We start from the raw sequence: 22,923 nt of genomic DNA, 5'->3' as shown, positions 1-22,923 counted from the left end.
TGCTCCATACCTGACAGTTATTGTTTGCATGCCAATCTGACAAATTCAGTTATGGCTCAGTGATTGGATGATACATTTATCAAGGTCTAACTGATAAAACCGAGATGCATGCTTGCTAGGACAGACTCTTGAAAGCCAGAGCCTGCACAATTTTACAGAACTGTCTCCCTCCCCCATTTGGCAAGTAGACTGGGCATTGCCTGCTTATGACTGACATATGGAGCTAAGTTTTCAGGGTATTGTGTCCTCCTGTTAAGTTCCCCAGAAGTGTTAGCCTGGGGAACAGATGGTTTAAGAGAAGAGAGAACCAACAAGTAGGGCTTAGCTCAGTTTCAACAAGGTCTTCAATGGCAGGGATATGCCCTTGAACATGACACAGTTGAGCTTGTGTTCTACCAAACTTCCCATGGGCTTACAAACAAACGTCCTGTGGTGATGTTATGCAGAGGCAAGGCAGTGGAGTGAACTGGCAGGGAGAAAAGGTGGCAGAGCAACCTCCAATGCCTGGAAGGAGGCCCAGCTCACCTTCATCGCCGACCATCAGGAGTGTTAAAGCAACCGACATAGTTACCTGGTCTGATCTGTGAGCACATTTGAGCTACAGGGGAGAGCATAGAGTGGTACGCATGCTGGCATGGACTGAGCTTGTCAAGGGACCTGAATAGCTTACTAAGGGGTACACTCTAGAAAAAAGTCACCTACATTTAGAGTTCAGAGCACAGACGAAGAACTCTCCACCTATCAAATACCTCAAAAGTGAATAGTAAAGATCTCCGTGCTCTACCATAAAGAATCCAGCCACCAAGCAGGCATCTGTGACTCCTTTTCATTATCAAGAGGAAGTTCTGAGTCTGCTTGGTCCAGATTCCCAACAATATCAACTTTGCATTGTCCTTCTTGAATGAAGCCCTGTCACATCCTCTAAGGGTACTAGCACGTTCTCTCACCACTCACAACCTGGAGTGAGGTATCTGAGGCAAGAAAGAATAATATGGCTTACCAAGATGTTCTGTGAAATCCATAGGGCCTTAAAGTCAAGTTTGCCTTTCCCTTTCCCTTGCTTTTGTGACATCATGCTCACCCAGGGACACACTGCGCTCTCCACATTCCCCACGGTCCAGGAAGGTCCAGATCTGCTCTTGAAGGCTTGGGGCACAGCTTAGAGCTTTGTTTGATTTCACTTTGTTGTTCCATTCTCTGGTCTTCTGTTCCATACATTCTGCCTGACTTTTTTTCTTATTTTGTTTTTTCAAGACAGGGTTTGGTTTCTCTGTATAGCCCTGGCTATCCTGGAACTTGCTCTGTAGACCAGGCTGGCCTCAAACTCAAATCCACCTGCCTCTGCCTCCCAAGTGCGGGAATTAAAGGTGTGCACCACCACTGTCTGGCTTCTGCCTGACTTTTATTGGAAGCATTTTTCTTATAACTGCTATCTCATTGGTGTAACCCTTTGGCTCATCTCTCTGCTTCCATTGTATTGTTTGCTCACTCATGCATTTATTCATTCAATATGGACTGAGCATTCAGTAGGTCTGCACTAAGCTAGCCTAGAGTTAGCATAGAGAACAAAGCTGATTAGTCACTGTTGCATTTGTGGAGCTTGAAGCCACATTAGAAACTCCTTTTATTTGCCAGCAGCTACTCTGGATTAGGAGGAGGAGCCTATGACTGTAACATGAAGAATAGGAGGACACCCAGCTGCCCACCAGCTCAGCCAAACCTGAATGACATGGTTCAGGTCGTTCTAGTATCCCACATCAACCTGATTTCCACGGGAGTTCATGCCACCAGACGAGCACTTGAGACATATCCCCAGCCACCTCTACCCTTCTTGCTACAGAAGGTCAAGTTAGGAGGAGAGGCAGCCACAAGAGATGGGCTTGTGGCTCCCGATCTGTGGTATATGCAGGACGTCCACAAAGCTGAAAGACCAGAATGCCATGCAGCATGCTGAGACAAAGATTTTTCTTTTCCAAATCCCTCATTCTCTGAAGCACAGCATGCCGTAGATACCAGGTCATTTCTCTCTTCTCAACTCTCCCATTGCCCTTCTCCATAAACACACTTAATCCCATGAGAGTCCCTGAAGAGGAATGTGGCCCGGATTAATGTAATGTACAGCCTTTTTTACAACTAAATGGGAGCAGCCATGCCTTCAAAGATAAAGAGGAATGGTCACTGCCTGAGTTCCTTCAGCCTAAGGATGGATGTCCGGGCTGGACTATCCCAATGTAAAAGGCTTGGCAAAGGAACCTATTTCTCATAGTGACTCTGGGACTCTGAGCAAGTCACCTTCTGACCTAACTTGGACTCTGCCCAAATGCAACAGTGCGGAACACCACCCAGCACATCAGTTCGTGGAAATCTTGGGTCTGATTAACTCTTGTGAGTGATGATGTGATTTTGAAAACTTCTAGGTGGCCCAAATGAGACAAGTCTGAGTGAAATACTACCTTCTAAATGGGAGTCTATCCATGCTGTTTGCTGAGTTACTGGCGCAGCCACATCCAAGCAAAGATTTAAATTGCGACTGCAATGGATTTGAAGCCTAATGGAATGCTACAGATCATACTTTAGCCCCCTTCCCATAAAGGCTCCAACCAGGAGAGGATCCAGAGACAAGCTGGTTAGGACTGCTGGCAGAAAGGTCTGAGTGGGATCCAACACAACACACTGCATAAACTGGCCTTGGAGGTGGTATTTACTGTGCTGAACTGGCTATCTATGGGAGGTAGGAAGCAAAGCCAACTGGTTTTGCTTTGTCCTTTTTTTTTTTTTTTTTCAAATAAATAAGGCAGTTGTTAAGACCAGAAGTGAATCTGATCCTGTGTGGCTTTAAGAGCAGTCAGCTGCATTCTGAAACAGGCAATAATGTAAACAGAGCTCTGTAACTCTACACCTCAGCAGAATGGCCATAGGTTTGCGCCTGTGGGCCTGGAGCCAAGCAAAATGAAATGTTAGCCTGGGCCTTTAAAGAGAATCATGTAAAAGCAGAGTGCATATTTGTTTAACACACACACACACCACCGATTTGTATGTGTGTGCCATTATCTTTTGGAATTCTCTTAAATAAAAGCCGGGGACCCCTGCAAACAGTGTGTGCAACCAACAGTGATTTACAATCTGCAAACAGACTTTCTTGCTGAACATGGAGACATGAGTTTTCTTTTCCTTCCTTCCTTCCTTCCTTCCTTCCTTCCTTCCTTCCTTCCTTCCTTCCTTCCTTCCCTCCCTCCCTCCCTCCCTCCCTTCCTTCCTTCCTTCCCCTCCTTCCTTCCTTCTTTCTTTGCCTAAGTTAATTACAAAGTACGACTGTGAAAATAAACAAGCCCATTGCACCCAATTCCTGTATCTGAGCTCCATCGTGAGTTGCCAGTTGGCTTTCTAATCCTCTCACTCAATATCTGCTGTTAATTTGTTCACTATTTCAAGAACTTGGAGACTGTCAGCAAAATGCACGATGCATTACAGAACTTATAATTGGAAGTAAAAACATCTGAAGCTTTTCTGACAGCCTAACCATAAAGCCCTGTCGCCCTGATCAGAACAAGACTACCCAGGCAACCTTGTAGCGATTGGTGTACACACAATTATTGATGCCACAGAGTGGGGAGGACACTTAACTCTGGCTTAGAGAAAGGCAGAGGAAATTACATCTAAATGAATGAATGAACTCAATGTGTTTATGATGCCAAATGAAAGGAACAGAGGAGGGAGGGACATCCAGGCTCATGCTTCCTTTGAAAATGAAGGGCAGTGGGCACTCTCTTCCTCTTTTGGCCATTTTAGAATGACCAGGCCTGAGCCTGATCTAATTTTCCTGCTGTAGAAGTTAGGGCACTTCCTCCACAGTTACTAAATCTGACAAATTACACCTGTGTCCATTCTAACGTGAAAAAGGAGGTCTTTGTTCCTGACCCCTTTGATTTGAGAGATCAAATTCCCGGACATAGGAAAGCCCCATTCATGTTCATTAAATACTAGTGGAGGCTGGTTTTGTGCAAGAGGAGTAAGGTGCAGGCCAGCAAGGAACAAGATAACAGCTCGAGTCTGAGCATTCCAGGCTGCGGCCAGGGTCAGTCTACTTCTTACAGCAGGGGTTGCTTATCCCTTAGTAAGTGTGGGTTTGGTTGGTTCCTTCCTTCCTTCCTTCCTTCCTTCCTTCCTTCCTTCCTTCCTTCCTCCCCTCCCCTCCCTCCCTCCCTCCCTCCCTCCCCCACAGCATCTTCTTGCTATCATGAGATTGCTAAAAGAAGACGCAGCTGATTTTCACAGCCTGTTCTAAGTGAAACTTAAACTGAAGCCCACTTGCATTAAAAGGCTGGATACAGGTTCAGTAATTAAAAATGTGAAGAATACAAAATCCCACGTCCCCTTTGGTATGAACTGACAAGCAGTTAGTTATTACACGGACTCATATTGGACAGATTAGAATTTCTTCTTCTCTCTCTCTTCTTTGTCTTTGGGAAAAATGCTGCCGAGGGCAACCACAAAGAGGCAATGGAGGTTCATCTTGGAGGCCAAGCGTGAACACTAGGCATGGAAAGCCTGTGACCTTTCAAAGCTGGCCCGGCTGCCTGATGACGCAATCCCTCTCTTCTGTCTCCCAAAAGGGACAAAAGGAAATGACGGCAGAAGTTAAGAAAAATCCTATGAACGAGTTATCTAAAGCACATGCCTGATTGCTTTCCTTTAGGCTGATGGGAGAAGATGGTGAAGAAATTTAGATAGAACACAGAAAACTGTGTTCCTGCCAAGTTTCCCCTGAGGGCAAGAAGCTCCCCGAAAAACTCATCTGGACTTTCCATCCCTTCAAGGAGTCCCTCTTCCAGACAAACATCCAGATTGATTTACAACCTCTGCTGTTTGGGACACTAAATTTTCTCAGCCCCATCAAATCACATCCCAGTCCTCTTCGTTGGAGATATAATGAGTGCATGGCACACTGCAGTTGGAGACACACAGGAATGCTGAGATGTGTTGCAAGCTATTTTCTGTAGATAAATTCCCAGTTAGTTGTAAACCAGGACGGAACAGTATTCTCTTTAGTCTTTGGGAAGCTTTCAGCTGTGACACGAGTTAGAAGCACACAGTGAAAGCAGATGTATATTCTTTTTCTGAAGTTAAACCATCTAACAATCACTTTATTTTATTTTATAGGGAAGGTGATGCTGCAGAACAAAACCCTGAGGCCTTGTGCACACTAAGCACACTTTCTAAAAAAAAAAAAATTAAAAATAAAATAAAAAAAATCAGACACCCTATCTTTATACTTTTAAATTTCAAGAGTTAGAGCAATTTCCTCAGTCTGATGGCACCTGCTTTTGTGAAACCTGGGATGGCAGGATGGAAAATGGCTCGGGTAAAAGTTCTTGTTTTGATTTTTGTTTTTGAATGAAAACCACCGACAGTAATATCAACTTATATCTGAACATTTCCTCTAAAAAATTTGCTGGAAATCATGGAAGTGTAAATTAACTAGTTTCTACTATTTTGGAATATGTATTAGACTATAGAGGAGGCTTTTACCTGTGGGGAAATCTCAGAGAAACAATAGCAATGAAACAACCTTAACCCCTGAAATGAGAAAAGAACTAGTTATGATGTAATTTCCCTCAAATTTTACTCCTATGTAAAATGTTAATAGTAAAAGAGGTTAAAAATTTGTAAGGCATTAAAATAACCAGGCCTACCAATATGTATTATCTTTGAAGATTCTAACTTCGGTGAACATCTATTTGGTTGAAGAATGAAACAAACATCTTTTCTTCTGTTTCATGTGCTAAATTGAGAAGACACGGGTCTCATCTAGCATCATCCAATCAGCAGAGGCTGAACCAGGGTCAGAACGCATCCCTCTGACTCCTGGTGTAAAGTCTCCGGAAGTTGACAGAAAGGATCAATGCGCCACTGCTCATGGTGACAGCTACACTTCTCAAATACTAACTCTTGGCTTGAGGGGTCTTCACTACACTGTGGGTACATAAAGTTTATGTTGTGAGGGAAATGATACTGTAAAGATGAGAAAACAGAGGAATTTGGTTAAAAACCAACCAAAGCAAAGACAGATGAACTCATCCGAAGCCCCAGGGAGTATGTGGTAGAGATGGGACACATGGGCTTCCACGCACAGAAATGCTCAGGCAGAGATCTCTGAGACAACCCTGGGAACAGCCGTTTAAACAGAACATTTTCACAGTGAAACTGATGTCTCAGGAGAACAGGGTGAAATGGAAACCTCTCCTTCACCAGTATCCGATTCTTTGTCAAAAACCAAAGTACCAATAACCTCAGTGGATGGGACAAATCCCTCCTTCAGAATACCAGATCCTACCCACAGAGTCTCTTCTTTGTAAAGAAAGTGCAGCAGGAACAAAGGGGTCAAGTCTGTCTGTTTGTAAAATTCTCAATACACACTACAAGGAACTATCTCAGGACAACATTTCTTTCTTCCTTTCTTCCTTTCTTCCTTTCTTCCTTCCTTCCTTCCTTCCTTCCTTCCTTCCTTCCTTCCTTCCTTTCTTTCTTTCTTTCTTTCTTTCTTTCTTTCTTTTTTTTGAGACAGGGTTTCTCTGTGTAGCCCTGGCTGTCCTGGAACTCACTCTGTAGACCAGGCTGGCTTCTAACTCAGAAATCTGCCTGCCTCTGCCTCCCAAGTGCTGGGATTAAAGGCATGTGCCACCACGCCCGGCCTTTCAGGACAACATTTTAAGACACAATAATTTTGCTTAGTTTCTGACTATTACCTTCTCTAATACTGAATTATTAAAATTTTTAAATTATTTTTAAAAATTATAAATGACAGTAATCTAGTTCTGATATAAACTTTTTCTGCAGCATGAACCAACCACCTAGATGGGGTCATATCCCACCACACCCCATATTTCAACTTACCAACTACCAGATATGTTTTCATATCTTGAGATAATTCAAGGTCTGCCTTGGGATTCTGACCATTACCCATTACATCACAGCTATAATTTTGTTTAACTCGTTCTTCCCTAAGCAGATTTAAATCAGCTTAAACCATGGGAAATATTTTTTCTATCTTTCTGTCATTGTTTCGGAGATTAGCGATCTGGGACCTTTGAAAGCATTGACTGTGAACAACCCAATGTCCTGTGCCTTTTGTAGATTGTTCAAAAACACTAGACATGGTTGAAGAAGTGATTTTAACCAGAATGCTGAGCTTCTCTGACAACCAGAGGTCATTCTTCAGTATTGGATTGTATTAAGAATTGGATCAGGAAGTGGAAAAAGCTCCCATCCTGCTCCGTGTCCCAAACCACCCATATCAACACCCTGTTTCACACTGAGATCACTCTTGATCACAGCTTAACAGGATGTATGTATGCTATTCATCCTGTTACCTTCTGCCATCTTCTCACACATAAAAATAAATGGATGGATTTTAATAGAGTCCAATTTAACTAGACCTGCAATTATAAACACTATCACACTACCACCAGCACTTCCATTGCTACTCAACCCCTTGGCCACACTACTTTCCCTGGAGTCAGGCACAATGGCAAGGTAGTAGGGCTACCACTCATTGCCTATGGTTTCCTAAGCAGTCTTAACCTTTCGTGCCTCAGTTTGCTTATTTGCTAAATGGTACACTGGTACCTAAATCCTTCAAGAACACTAAAGACTAAATTAGACAAATTAGACAATTAGACAGTTGATACAACAGCAGACTTAGAACAGAGCCCATGTATGGTGGTTAATGAGGAACTCACAGTCACTGTCAGGTTGCAACAAAATGTACTTCCCACACCCTCTATAAATTACCCCTATGAATTCCAATTAGTCAGGGGAAAAAGACTTGAGAGACAACGGGAGCCTGCTCTGCCACTCCTCTTGCAGCTGTCCCAGCTTGTAGCAAAGGTCTTGGGGGATTTCCAGCAGGGGCGGGGAAGGTTTAGTTCGTCTACTCAAGGTTCACAGGTAATCTTGGAATTGTCCGATACAGATAATCTCCAGTCAAACATTCTCATTTCAGAGATGAAAACATTGGTCTGGGCTAAGTAACTTTCTCAAGTCCACCCCACATCGCGGTGGTAAAGCCAAGAACAGGAAAGTAGTAAATATTACCGTAAGCCAATTACCAGGGTTGCTTCTAAATCCATTCCATGTGCTACCTACATAACCCTTCAATGACCTCATAAAAGGTACTATTTATTCTCACCATTTTAAAGGTACAAAATCTAAGGCTCAGCAACATGGAGTAACTCCTTTAAAACCTGGCAATGAAAACCAAGATCCAGAGTCCCACCGTGGGGCCCATAGCATGCATTCCAGAGCACAGTTCTAGACTTCTAGTACTGGACTGTCAATCAACAACCTCCAAAGTGCCTGAGCATCTGTCTCATCTGGAATGCCTTTATAAAAACACTGATTTCTGGGGTTTCTCTAAAAGAGGAGAATCAGGGAGGTCTTAGAGACTAGATTTCAAAAGCTATCTTCACAGAACCAGTCTGATGTGTACAGAGACTTGAGAAAGCTTGACCTATATGCAAAGTATTTCAGGACTGCTTTCGTACAAACTGAAAGGGGAAGTACTCTCATGGAATGTTCAGAGTAGCTAAATCTGTCAAGACTAACAGATTAGTCTTTGGCAAGTTTATGTTTGCACAGATACATGTAGAGCTCCAGTCATTTAACTACATATATGTCTACTAAAGCTTCAATTTCGTTTTTGTTACCTAAAGGGGTCTGTTTGATGATGAAAATACCCAATACTGTGATTTACAGTGGGACCAGATGATGTGTTTGGTTGCCAATGAACCAACAGCCTTTCCTTCCAACCTATTTATTCATTTTCATGGAAAGCAGCTAAGTCCCAAAGATGGGTTTTTCTTTTCTTTTTTTTTTTTGGTTGTTGTTTCTTGTTTTTTGTTTTCTTTTGTTTTTTTGTTCCCAACTTGAAAACAGAGGAAACCTGCTGAATGAGCACTTACCAGGGTGCACCGTATATCCTGAATCCTTTCACGGTTACCTCTGAATCTTGCAAGTAAATACTGTTTGTCAGGAGGGACTGAACATTGTCAAAGTCCTCTGGTTTCAATTTGGACACAGAAGGGAAACGGTAGTAGTCCTGTTTAACGAGGTCTGCCATGAATTCCTTATCAAATGTCAGTTCATGATTCCCAGCAATCACAATTTTATATTCATATGGCAGGTTTCCTGTAATAACAAGAAGGAGAGAAAAAAAAAAGTGCCAATTAGCACATTCATTTCCCATCACAAAATACAACAGCCAAGACTGTGATCAGCAGACAGCTCACCCGAATGAAGTACTCACACATTTCCTTCTATTTCCATGTAAACCAAAATTTATGGCTACTCTTTTATGCTACCAAAAATGAAAATAACCGGGAAACAGGAAGCTCCATGAAGCTAAACAGCTGCTAAGAAGGCGCCAAGCTCTCCAGCTCCATTTCTTTCTAGATTTTACAGAGCCACAGTGATGAGTCTCTGCACAGATCCATCGTGGTGACTGCATACACAATTATCCAGGATTTTGTTCTTTTTTTTTGTAAAGATTGACCATGATCCTAAAGAGAAGGCTTGGACTCAGCCTGGTTCTCAATAAATTAAGACAACCAAGTATTTTTAACAGCACGCATATGAGCTAGATTTTTAGTATACCCTTCAAACAAAGCATTCAAGAGTGCATCCTAAGTCCAGATAAGGAACCTATAATGCCATAATGCAAGTCTAATTTTACATTTACCTTTTGGCTTCTGAGTAAACAGAACACTATTAAGGGCCGGTGACTGGAAGGCCAACTTTCCTCCCATCGGGATGGGAGAAGAAACTGTAAAGCTTAACTCCCCTTTAATATTTATGCTATGGAAATGTGAGTTCTCGGCGTGCACTCTTTATGCAAAAGTTTCCCGATCGAAATGAGATAATTCTGGGAAGAAGAATGAAAGCTAGAAAGGAAAACCCAAACACCAGACTCCTGCATAGATTTATAATGTTTGAATAAAGTACAGGTCATACATATTAATAACTCACGGTGATGCTATAAGAACCAAATTTCCAAGGGGAGATAGAGCCAGGCAGCCATCCCCATCCTCAGATTAATCCTTTCCCTACCCATCCCTCAAGCCTCGCCGATGGACTATCGCTCATTTTATTTTATTTGGGGGTGAAAATAAGGGTGGGACGGAGGCACATATAATTCCACCTTGCTGAGGCTCCTGGGTCCAGTGCAAAATTAATGTTGGCTGCCATTCTGGGAAGAATTAAGGTTACCCTGAGCAGGAAAGAATACTCTAGTAAGAATTGATCCTTACCAGCAAGCCAGAGCTGATGATTTAATTAAGGAAGCTTTAGTGGGAAGAGACTTTTAGTTGGGAGTGGTAGTAACTTCTGCCATTGACACTTGGGTTTCAGCAGAGCAATCTATAAAGACTGCAGTGGAGAGTTTCCACCATGCCAGCAGCCTGAAGCACAGGCAGCTGCTAGCACAAGGGTTTCTCTGAGACAGTGGTGACGTTTTATAACATTGCAATTTTTCTTCAGCTCTGGATTTTCAGTTTCTAAGGGTAATAAAACTGCATATATAGCGTGTGCTGTAACGGGAAAGCTTGAGAGAAGGTGAAAGCAATGGTAGTAAATGATTCTGTGGAGTAAGAGAATCAGAAACACTGAGACCAAGAGTCAAGAGATACCTGAGGGCCGCACACACTGCTGTGTGACATACCTCTGGCCTCAGTTATTTGCAGGGCTGTGGGGAAGAGTGCAGTAGAAGAAGGAAGCCACTCTCAAAGGCGTGCTTATGGAAGTTGGGCAATTAGGAGCGTGACGTGTGTGCAAACGCCTTAGAACGGTGCTGCTTTTTTGCACGATTCTGCACTTGAAGCACAGATGAAAGGGATTAACAGGGCCTCCAGTTGCCAGCACAGTTCCTGCTGCTACAGTGAGGCTGCGGCAGACTGCGGTTAGACCATGCACCCACAGATTCGCCTGGGTTCCTCAAGTCAGAACAGGCTGAAAATGCTTTCCAGAGCAGCAATGAGTCCTGAGGCAGGTCCTGCCAGAGTGGGCCTTGGCTACTGGTTCACATCACACTGTGGCTGTCTAGCTCGTCTATCGGTGATGCTGGGCACACCGGACACTCATTCAGTCGACGCCACGGCTGCTGTTGCTCCATTTCTCACTATTCCCTCCTTTTAGTTTTTTGGTTCAGAACGGTTGAATCTAAGACACTGGGCAAATGAAGTCCTCCCCTCACCTGCTTTAGCTCTTCAAAACAAACAAACAAGAAATAAAAGGTGAAACTTCTGTGAAGTAAATCCTCCTCAGGAAAACAAGAATCCTCTGTGTCTTTTAAATCAGATTTCAGCGACTCCGCTAGAGAAGGAGCCACCAAAATGAACAGCCACAGGAGCGGCGGTGATATTTACACGCCGCCAACAGACTCATCTCTCTCTGAGAATCCAATCGCAGCTTCCAAGTTCCGCCCTGGGTTACCTATGTTATGAGATTGTCTGACAGATTTTCTTTTTTGCTGAGCTGACCTTTCGTCTATAATCTGCCAACCTTTCTGTTTTATATGAAAAGTGTAAGCAGGGCAGCTGACAAATCTCCTGTTACTTGATGGCATTTTCTTTCTTTCTTTCTTTCTTTTTTTTTTCCTACAAGACTAGATTAATTTGGAAGGCTCCGCAGTCAAGCTTCAAGCTTCTTGGTATTCAAATAGCATCACTTTCAAATTGTCAGACAAAGAGGTGCCTGCCTTTATCCATTTTATTCAGATCAGGCCATCTAGGCCGACCCACTTGAATAAAGAGCGAGGCCAAATTCTGCTTTCCTAACATGGAAAGTTCTTGCTCTGTGGAACCCAAAGAACTAACTAGTGGAATTAGAATGTCCTGGGAACGATGGACAGGATTATTCTAGGTGGAATGAAAAGGTTACGTACTGTGGATATTGTTTTAAATGCACAGTTGGAAAGTTAATGTCAATGTGGTCTATAGCATTTTCATGTGTATATATAATAAATACATGTAATATACAAAAGTTTGCATTATGTTCATGTATATAGCTAAATGTACACATGTAATAAAATATATACGTTATGGTCAGAACACTTTGAACTAAAAAGAACAGGAGAGGTCAATTAGAGGTATAGCAACAATGCTACGTAAGTAGCAAATGAATGAATGAATGAATGAGTAAATAAAATATGGGATCCCAGCCATCAGTTGGGAGTACAGCTTCAGGTAATCAATAGCGGACCGATAAGCAACCAGAGACTGCATGTTGTGTCCCATTTACGGCTGAGTGTGTTAGCTCAGGCCTGCAATGCCAGCACTCAGGACACAGTTCCAGGCCAACCTGGGCTACAGAGTGTAACTCTGTCCTCCGAAAAAAACAGAGTGATAATAGGAAGGCCGATAGCCCCTCCCGGCTGCTGCACTGCTATCCTCCAAAGCAGACACTGTAAATCTGTCTGTTTCTCTTCAATTCTCAGGATGGCCAACCACACGGACAAACAAGGAGAAAGAAAGGAGCTCTTTGCTTCTTAGCCTCCACTTCCCCATCATTCCATCTAGGTTACAACTTATATTTCTAACAACTGGACTCTTTTTCATTTGTTTGCTTTGTTGTTGTTGGAGACAGGTTTTCTCTGTGTAGCCATTGCTGTTTTGGAACTCACTCTGTAGACCAGGCTGGCCTCGAACTCAGAGATCCAAGTGCCTGTGCCTCCCAAGTGCTGGAATTTAGTCATGTACCACCAACCGCCTGGCAACAACTGGACTCTAAACTAAACTCCTCTGCCCGTGAACACCTTGCTTTGATCTTCTTTCTTGGGCCATCAGTCCTCTATTTATGGAATCTTCTTTTGTTGTGAGTTTATATTTACCCATCCCAATGAAGTAAGAATAAGCAGCCATTGGCATGTAAACAGGTATGTATGCCTGCTGCAGACATGGTCCTAAGTGAATCAAGATGCTTCAGCATTTTGCTTTGAAACTTCTGGAAGGAGTCCAGATATGATAAATTCAACCTACAGATATGTCAAGTTTAGTTCTTAACTGAATTTTACTCTTAAAAGATGAACTAACATTTAGAAAGCAGAAGCTATCTCACACATGCACTCGTGCGCGCATGCGGGTACGCACACACACACACACACACACACACACACACACACATGTGTGCGCATGATTTCAGGGCTTCCCACCCTCTTCTGGAAAATGAGAAAATCCAGCAATGCTCACAAATTCTACAGTACTTCTTGCTCTCACCGCTGCTTCTGCTTGGCCCACATTGGCTCTGCCTGATGGGTCACTAGAGTTTTATACGGAATACACAACCCAAGGAATTCTGGCTTCTGTTTTTATTATCCTCCAATAGCTCTCGAAGGACACCACTTATAGCTGCCTGAGGGACAAAGCAAAGCTTCTTCTCAGTCCTCTCCTGGGCTGGTCTGACCACAGCGACAACACTGTCTCTGCAAATCTCCACCCTCTTGGCTGCTGATACTGTGCTTGCTAGACTCCCTTCTCTCGTGTCAAGCATCACCCCTCTCTTCTTCCTCTGATGTCTTTGCACCCTGTCTAACTTAGGACATCCTCCTTCACCCTCCCCGAATTTTCAGATAGTATCTAGTGCTGTCTTGCCATGCTTTTCAAATGTCTATTCTTAAGACTCAGTTTTAAGCCGGTAGCACATGGGCTGCAGAGGAGCATGGGGTTAAGAGCGGGGACTCCACAGGCTCCATTGTGCACTAGCTGTATGACTTTGAGCAGATGTCCTCTGCTCTCAGGGTGATGATGACAAATGCTGGCTGCATGGAGCACATGCATGTCAGCAAAAACAAGGTTACTACTGGTACTCCAGTGTTTAGTGTTGCTTTCTCTGTGTGACTCATCTTCCTATTGACTGAAGGCAATGGTTGTTGTCTTCATTCTAATGTCTATTAGCTGTGTTGTTGCTGCTGCTGCTGCTGCTGCTGGAAACTACCCCTCCCAACTGCCATCCAAGAAACCATTACTCATCCAGAGATCAGATCCCTCCCTGATGCCACACACAACCGTTACTCTCGAAGAATCTCAACAGAAGATGGAAACGGAAGCCTCTGAAAACTATAGCAGAATCTGACAACGACCCAAAATACCTGTAAGTAATATGAGAGTTATTAGGACCAATAAGGCGACTTTGTCTCAGGATAAAGAGAGGAAGCTCAGGAAGCCTGTAGCTTGTTCCCAGGGGTAAGGCAGACTGTCCCTAGAGGTCATCCTATCCCTGCCCTAACACACCACTTCTTTGCTTCTCTTGTCTAGCAGCCTATCTCTTGGACTTTCATTCACAAAGGAGTAAAATGGAGGATATCCAGATTCCATTCCTCTTATCAGCTTTTACTCCCTTGAAGTGTCTCTGATTTCTTTCTAGAGCCTTCCGGGTGGATGCCCTTATGTGGGTGTGTAGCCAAGAACAAAGAATCAGCCTTGAAGTGTCTCTGATTTCTTTCTAGAGCCTTCTGGGTGGATGCCCTTATGTGGGTGTGTAGCCAAGAACAAAGAATCAGCCTTGAAGTGTCTCTGATTTCTTTCTAGAGCCTTCCGGGTGGATGCCCTTATGTGGGTGTGTAGCCAAGAACAAAGAATCAGCCTTGAAGTGTCTCTGATTTCTTTCTAGAGCCTTCTGGGTGGATGCCCTTATGTGGGTGTGTAGCCAAGAACAAAGAATCAGCCTTGAAGTGTCTCTGATTTCTTTCTAGAGCCTTCCGGGTGGATGCCCTTATGTGGGTGTGTAGCCAAGAACAAAGAATCAGCCTTGAAGTGTCTCTGATGACTTTCTAGAGCCTTCCGGGTGGATGCCCTTATGTGGGTGTGTAGCCAAGAACAAAGAATCAGCCTTGAAGTGTCTCTGATTTCTTTCTAGAGCCTTCTGGGTGGATGCCCTTATGTGGGTATGTAGCCAAGAACAAAGAATCAGCCTTGAAGTGTCTCTGATTTCATCTAGAGCCTTCTGGGTGGATGCCCTTATGTGGGTGTGTAGCCAAGAAAAAGAATCAGCCTTGAAGTGTCTCTGATTTCTTTCTAGAGCCTTCCGGGTGGATGCCCTTATGTGGGTGTGTAGCCAAGAACAAAGAATCAGCCTTGAAGTGTCTCTGATTTCATCTAGAGCCTTCTGGGTGGATGCCCTTATGTGGGTGTGTAGCCAAGAACAAAGAATCAGCCTTGAAGTGTCTCTCATGTCTTTCTAGAGCCTTCCGGGTGGATGCCCTTATGTGGGTGTGTAGCCAAGAACAAAGAATCAGCCTTGAAGTGTCTCTGATGTCTTTCTAGAGCCTTCTGGGTGGATGCCCTTATGTGGGTGTGTAGCCAAGAACAAAGAATCAGCCTTGAAGTGTCTCTGATTTCATCTAGAGCCTTCTGGGTGGATGCCCTTATGTGGGTGTGTAGCCAAGAACAAAGAATCAGCCTTGAAGTGTCTCTGATTTCATCTAGAGCCTTCTGGGTGGATGCCCTTATGTGGGTGTGTAGCCAAGAACAAAGAATCAGCCTTGAAGTGTCTCTGATGTCTTTCTAGAGCCTTCCGGGTGGATGCCCTTATGTGGGTGTGTAGCCAAGAACAAAGAATCAGTAGCATCAGTGAAGGTGAAGGTCTTCAACTAAGTGTGCCGCAGGTCTACGCCCTCACTGTAAAGTAAACAAAGGGGCCTGTGCCTGCTCACAGCATCCCGGACTCAAGTGGCTCCAACGAATCACAGCACAGATGCAGGAGAGTGCTCCACGGTAGCCTGGCATCCTGGTCTAAGGTCTCCCCAGAGCTAGACAGAGCAAGATGCTGGAGAAGAGCACAGGGTTGTGGGGAGGACTTGCTCCCAGGTTCACCAGAACAGCTCTGTGTTATTTGAATTTCCTATATGAATTAACATAACATTTGAAAAAAAATTATCTAAAAATGATTTAAAAATGTAAAAACCCAGAACAAAATTCACCGAAGTCCATTCTATGGATCTAGAAACACAGTACCGGAGATGCTGCACTTCGCCATGCAGGTACCATCCATATTGTTAACACAAGTGGGATTAGAATCTAGCTTCTAAAATTTTACTGTACAAGACCCAATTTCTTAGACCGTGACAATCCCTAGCTGAGGTTTCTCTGTTAAGAGACTTCCTGTGCCATTTGCTCACCCATGGTGATCTACTTGCAAGTTCCAATCTTTATGTGTCCTTTCATTTGTACCATGAAACAGCATTCTCCATTCTAGATGCTTCTCTAGCTACGTCTTGGGCTTCTCCTGCATGAGGCATGAGGGGCAATGTCAGCCTCATGCTATGACAACACAAAACTTGGCTCACTTAAGACATTCCCTAAATTCAACTGCAGCTGCTGGTATAATTCTTTTACCTCCCAGGAGAGAGAATATGGGAGCCTCCTCTAGGAAGGGAAGGTCTACTTGATGTAAGGCCCCAGAAGTTAGAAATTCATTGGCTAAATGAGCTTGCACAAGAGACAGGAAGTCTACGGTAATAAGCTCAAACACCTCTAGGGGCTGGAGAGGAATGGGACAATCCTATGACCTCAAGTAACTGAGAACATAACAGAATATGGGGCACTGGTGTATCACTGTTAAATGATCACATACAAGTACAGTTCTGGATAAATAAGAGTCCCAGGATAGCTTGCTCCACTCCTTCAATAAAAATTAATGTGCCTCAAAATTAAGTATCATATAACTGCAGCCCATTTTTCTGCTATAAATCATTGTAGAAGGTATTCCAACAATTCCCTTTTCCAGGGCATCTGCCTTCCACATGCGTTTGCCTGACACTTTTCATTCCTCCTGAGTAAGGATTATGGGAAATGGGGCAACCAAAATGGCTCATTAGTTTGTAGCTAATGACAAAACCACCTTCCCCATGGCCTATATTTTAAATCAAGAAACTGGTAAATAAGGCTAATCGATTGTGATCTCGTATTTTCATCAGCGAAAGCCACAGGGAAACCCGAGCACACAGCACAGGAAAAAAGCCTCCAAAGCCAACATGGCTGTCTCTTGTTTTTCATCTGTAAAAAGAAAGCCTAGTTCGGAAGCAGATTTTAAGGTCTCCAGTTCCTGGGTACGTTCCCCTCCATTCTCCTGAGTTAGAGATTTTGAAAACGTATGAAGGAACCAAGGCTCTCGGCATCATAAGAATGGCAGTGCATAACACTCACTCGGTAGCAAGAAGAGGAGAAAGAGAGGCGGAATCAGAACAGGAGACCGTGATGTGGTCCCGGGTGCTCAGGAAGATCTGAGTCACAAGCACAGCCTTCAGGCTCCCCCTCTGTTCTACTGTACTGGATACCACCCTCACTTTGTGAGGAGCACCACAAAGAGTTCAGTTAGCACTAAATACACGACAATGATCACTGGTTCATTTCTAAACAACAGACGAGACAGCGCTAGACTGCAATTCAGGAATTTGCACTCCTGAAACCTTCGGCCCTCCTGCAGCAGAGGCAGGAGATGTTTTAGAACACCAGTCCGACACATCAGCAGTGTAAGGGGACCCCGTGCTACCCAGAGGACAGATACGAAGAAGACCTTTTCCCTGATTAAAAGTATTATTATAGTTTTAATATGGTGATTCCAGGGGGAACCACGGAAAATGTTCAAGGTCCTGAAGACAATTCTGCTAAGGAATGAGTAAGAAAAACTCAAGCCAGAGAACTGACCAAGCAGAAAATTCTGCAGGAGGATGAAAGGCAGAAAAAAAATGACCTGAGAGGCTAGGAGGATAGAAAGGAATGTGGCTCAGGGACTGCCTGAGGAGACCTTTCTTCGCAGTTTCTCACTTGGTGATCTCTGGGTGAGGATTGCAAGGGAAGGCTTGGTCCAGCCTGAAGTGAGAAGACAGCACTCTTAGCTCTAAGGAGGCAGAGGCTACCATTTGCTATGGCATCTCCTGAGGCCAGGAAAGACTTTGGCACGTGGTGCCCACTGCCTATGCATTAAGTGAATGCAGAGACCTCCAGGAATCCCTCTTGGCTCCACATTTGCACTCACTTGCCTCAGCTGCAAAACCACGGAAACATTCAGTCAGGGCAAGCTCCGTCTCTGACCTCAGTCTGTCCCCTGTCAGGCTCCATTAATTTGCACAAGTCCTGACAGCTCTCACGTTAATACTCACTTGCTGATGGAGCCACACAGCAGGTTCAGACTGCTACCTTCTCCTCTGAAACTCATGCATTAGGGTTTCTTCCATGCTTGCAATGGGAAACCAAGTCTAAGAAATATTAAACACAGAAAACTAGATTACAATGATGTCAGGGCCGAGCCAGAATCCCAGGAGAAGGGAGGAATGCCGAGTGCAGGCCTCACAGTCAGTCCACTGGAGGATTTATGGGAGTGTACAAAGACAGCAGAGAAGGCCTGTCACCTTCTTCAGCCTCCTTCATAATGAGACTGCTAAGGATCCAGAGATGGTACAAGCATTGTTCCACACAAAGAAGACAAAAGTCTACTCCATCACCCCAAGATGCCCTCTTGACCTGAACAGTCACCAATTCACCAACAATGAGTGACGTAACCGAGAAGTGCAAAACCACGAGAGTGCAGCCATTAGTGCTCACTATTTTTAAAGACCATGAACACATCTCAGAGATGTTGTCAGTCTGCACTAACTTCTTATTTATATGCATTCCTGTCTCCACCATAACTATGCTACAACATAACTTACATGGAGCATGCACACGTACCTGTGTACACATGTGCGTGTGCGCGCACACACACACACACTATCCACACTCATATGTATATACAGACACCATTAGGTATCATACATAATGGCTAATGCCTCCTTGTTCTCAAGTGCATAATATCTCAAAGTTGCCACCCAGCCCAACATGCTGTGCCTTCCACATGAGGCTATTGTGGTATCTGTCTACAATCACATCGGCACCATCTGTCTGGACAACAGCAGTCAATGGCAGTGTATCCCACTGTTAATTTTCTCCAGCCTTCCCTTACAGACAAGGGCCTTGGCTTGTTTAGAACAATTTGGAACAACCTGCGCCAAATTTGATCTGAATGGACTAACTTCTAAAGACACTTCAACCTATTTCCTTCCACGACAGAAAGATGGATCCAAATCAGGGCTTTGTGAGACAGCACCAAGACATATTGGTAAAGACATTGTCAACTGTCATATCAGTGTGTGTGCATCCCTGCGGAGGGTGGGAGAACATGAGTTCCGGGCAGGCAGGAAAGAGAGCAGGCTTTGGAATCACACAGACCCCAGATCAAGTGCCCAGGGCCATCACATGTCTCCTTCAAAACTCAGATTGAAAGCATGCGATTTAACCTAATATGACTCATCAGGAGAGAAAGACAGTTACATGATTTACCCTACAAGTGGACGTGAAAATGAACCCAATCAGCAAAGATGGAATACAATACCTGACACACAAAAGACAATGACTGCGCTTGTGACTCTGCTACATGTCATCGCATACTGTAACATCATTTGGGATAAGCGGTGTCTCCTACTTCCTTCCCAGCCCTTTAAGACGATGCTCAGTGAATTCCTTTATTAACCCAGAAGTGCCTAGGACAAGGCTCTATGATTAGCTGATGAGTATATTGGATCTCTTCCCCTGCAAAAGCTTTCAGAAGCAACTGAGAGGAAGGTGTTCCTCCCAGTGATGATTATAAAATAAGTGGCAATTATTCTCCTGAATAATTAGGGGAACAAATGCAAATCCCGTGTGTTTGCATTTTACATCATTAAGCATGGCGAAGACCAAATTAAATAAAAATAACACAAGGCATAAAGGCCATATCTTTTAAGAGAAATAACTATTTTAGTGGCTTTTAAAATTCCCTCCTCCTTAACCTTGCAAATAGGAAAAAAAAAAAAAAAAAAAAAAAAAGAGCCCGTTTTGAAATCACTGCTGTCCTTCTGTGCTTACATAGAACTGGGGCCCGTGAGTGCGGGGCTCCGGCACACAAGGCTTCTGAGGGGTGGGGCTGCAGACAGCAGAGCAGAAGGCTGACAGTAGAAATGCAGTCTCTGCCTTAACAGCACCACTGGGGCTAGATGAAAATGCTCTTCTAGAACTTGATTAAAACTAAATTGAAAAAGAACATATTTGGCTAATATTACATTAGACTAAAATATAGAAATGAACTCTAATACTCTCGAAATCTAATAAGAAAAAGCCATCTCAATTTCCAAACTTTCAAAGCGTCTTCTTTAAATGCATCACAGATCAATTTACATGGTACTTTTGCCAATAAGCAAAACCAAATCACAGGTTGCAATTGGCTTATATTGGAAAGTGTGAGAGCGAATGCTAGCAAATGCAATTACGGAAAACAAACTCCATTTTCTCCCCTCTGAAGGGAATTTCAGGGAATATTTTATTGCCATCAAATAATATTTCTGAAGGCATCAATACACAATTCTATTTTCTTTTCAGAGTCCCCACACCCTGAAAATCGAATCCACTCTGCAGAGTATCTTGAAATTTAGAGAGAGGCCTACGAAGGGGGATATTACCTCGCACACACATCCTACATCAATTTTAATAATTTGCACCCTGGACAGGAAGTGGCTTTGAGTCAAATTTAGGATTCGATAAAATTGACTTTTCCCCTTTTATAACTCAAAATTGTAATGAAGCACTGCAAGGATAAACTCACGAGGAGACCTCACAGGGGAGGTTATCTTAATCAATGCCGACAGTGACAAGACAGCGTGGAAGACAGAGATGGTGTTTATTTCCTCTCCTAGGGCTTCTCTGCCTCCGCTCTCAACCAGCACCTATTTCTTACGAGCAGGAACTGCACACGATCAGAGTGACTAAGGAGACTTCCACAAATGAATGTTGGTTCCATTGGCATACTGTTCCCAGGGTCTCCTTAGAACAACTCTATGTTCCGATGCCACAGTTCCCTCCCGAAATGACACAACACATGTTCTCCAGCAGTAGCGTATTTGGAGAAAAGTCTGTCATGTCTTCTTAGGCCAAGCATTTCTGGAAATGGGAGGTTATAGGTCTCTGTCGCATCCCTCCCTGTCTTCTTTTGTTTTCACTGTTTTCTGGTGTCTTGGGGGGGCTTAGTTTAATGAACACGTGATCCTGGTTCTGCCACAGTTCCTGCTCCTGGATATTTGAAGTAGGGTGAATACATCCTACCTTTGCCTTGAATTGTTTCTCACAATTTACTTTCTGTCCTTTGTCACATGCATCCTTACCCTCTTGCTCCATACCCTCTTTAGATAGTATGAAAGTCTCTCAGATTCCAGCTAATTTCTGGGATGGGCTAAACTGTCCCTCCTAAATTCACATGAAGAGGCTTTCACCGTGAGTACCTCAACATATCACAAGGACTTTAAAGAGGACATCACAGTGGGCCTTCATCCTTAGAAGAACTGGATCTAGACACCAGAGGTACAATCATAGATAGGAGAGGCTGGGGACACAGCAAGTAACAGCCATCTGCAAGTCAGGGAGAGATCACTCAGGAGCCAAACTCTGTATGAAGTTGGGTTTGTAGCCTCCAGAACTCTGGGAAATCCACTGCTTAGAACTGCCAGCCTAGTATCTTGTTATGATATCCTTAGCAAAAGTGAACCCAGCTTTGTAAGACGGTTGTGCATTGCCTAGTGTGTTCTATACTGGGTGAACTATCGGCATGCAAGTTTGATCATGTATGCTCCCCCATACACATTACTCTCATCCCCTTTATTCTCAAGTCCTCAAGGGTATGTTCCAGGCAAAAGCCGAACTCCTGGGGTAGTGGGGCAGGCTCTCTGGGATCTGGCCCAGACCAGCTGCTCCTCTACTCATCTCTTGAACTTTGAACTCGAGGGCTTTCAGTCCACAGAATAAGAATTTCTTTACCAAAGCTCACTCTCCATCTTACTCTGGACTTTGAGGTATTTGCATTTCCAGAAGGTCTCAATAATTTTCCATCAAGTGAATGAATAATAAAGAATATTTCTACCTTGACTTGAAATCATCCGGATATAACTGGTTTATACCTTAATTTTGTATTCAACGTGGGCTTAAAGTCTTAAAAATCTTACATCTTACTCTATCTAGAATGCCACCAATTACATCCATATGTATATGTAACACCCCCTGAGATGTATGATTAATTGCTGATTAAGAAACTAAATCCAATTTTTTTTCTTTTTTCTTGGAATAGGGTTTCAACATGCAACCCAGGCTGGCCTTTAACACCCCCTCCTCCTGCTTCAGCCTGCCAAGTGCTGGGATTACACTTACATTACCATACCCAGTTAAATGTGTGTGTGTGTGTGTGTGTGTGTGTGTGTGTGTGTGTGTGTGTGTACAGGGCTAAGCATACATGTTTGTATGCGTGCATATCCATATTGCATGTATGCACGTGTAGGGGTCAGAAGTCAGCAACTACTGTCTGCCTCCGTTGCTCACCACAGTTTTCTTTTGAAAAGGTGCCTCTCATTCAGTTCAAAAATCAGTCGTTGGATGGGGTGATGGGATGACTGACCAGGAGGCCCTTGGTATTCGTCCTCCACTTCTGCACTCCCACTCAATGATAGGATTCCAAGGGCACCGCAAGCTGCCCCAGCTTTTACACGGGAGCTGGGGATCTGAACCCAGGTCCTCATGCTTGAACAGCGAGAAGCTCTTTACCAGCTCAGCCACTTCCTCAGTGTCCCAGCTAGATCTGGTTTTGAAAACGTGTTATAAGGTGGATCTTTTTGGTGGTAAAAGTAAAGCAAAGATGGCCAATGCAGTAAAGACTCAATTCTATTGAATGCGTGCAAAGGTGAGCAGGCAGATAAGTGCAAGAGAGAACACATGCCACAAATAACGCACTCACTGGCAGCTTGAAAGAGAAGGCAATTGTTTCTGGCTGGTCAATATTACTCATTCAGAAAAGTTCCCATCCTTTGAGCTCAAGATGTGGAAT

At 43.8% G+C, this 22,923-nt stretch overlaps 1 protein-coding gene across 8 annotated transcripts in view; it reads right to left on the bottom strand.

Annotated features, from left to right (window-relative positions):
* Positions 1–22,923, bottom strand: part of Mpped2 (metallophosphoesterase domain containing 2) — a 175,181-nt gene that overhangs the window by 75,543 nt on the left and 76,715 nt on the right. For 7 of the 8 annotated variants that reach the window (NM_001143683.2, XM_030252204.1, NM_001356555.1 and 4 more), the window contains one exon: positions 8,961–9,186. In NM_001143683.2, the coding sequence (NP_001137155.1) occupies positions 8,961–9,186 (226 nt within the window). Of the gene's footprint in view, positions 1–8,960; positions 9,187–18,148; positions 19,885–22,923 lie in introns of those variants that run through there. The other variant, XM_006500394.4, reaches the window with a different exon arrangement.

Source organism: Mus musculus, chromosome 2 (genome assembly GCF_000001635.26).
Source record: "Mus musculus strain C57BL/6J chromosome 2, GRCm38.p6 C57BL/6J".
Lineage (NCBI taxonomy): Eukaryota > Metazoa > Chordata > Mammalia > Rodentia > Muridae > Mus > Mus musculus.
Note: the sequence above shows the minus strand (reverse complement) of the source record. Positions and strands in the feature narration are given on the sequence as shown.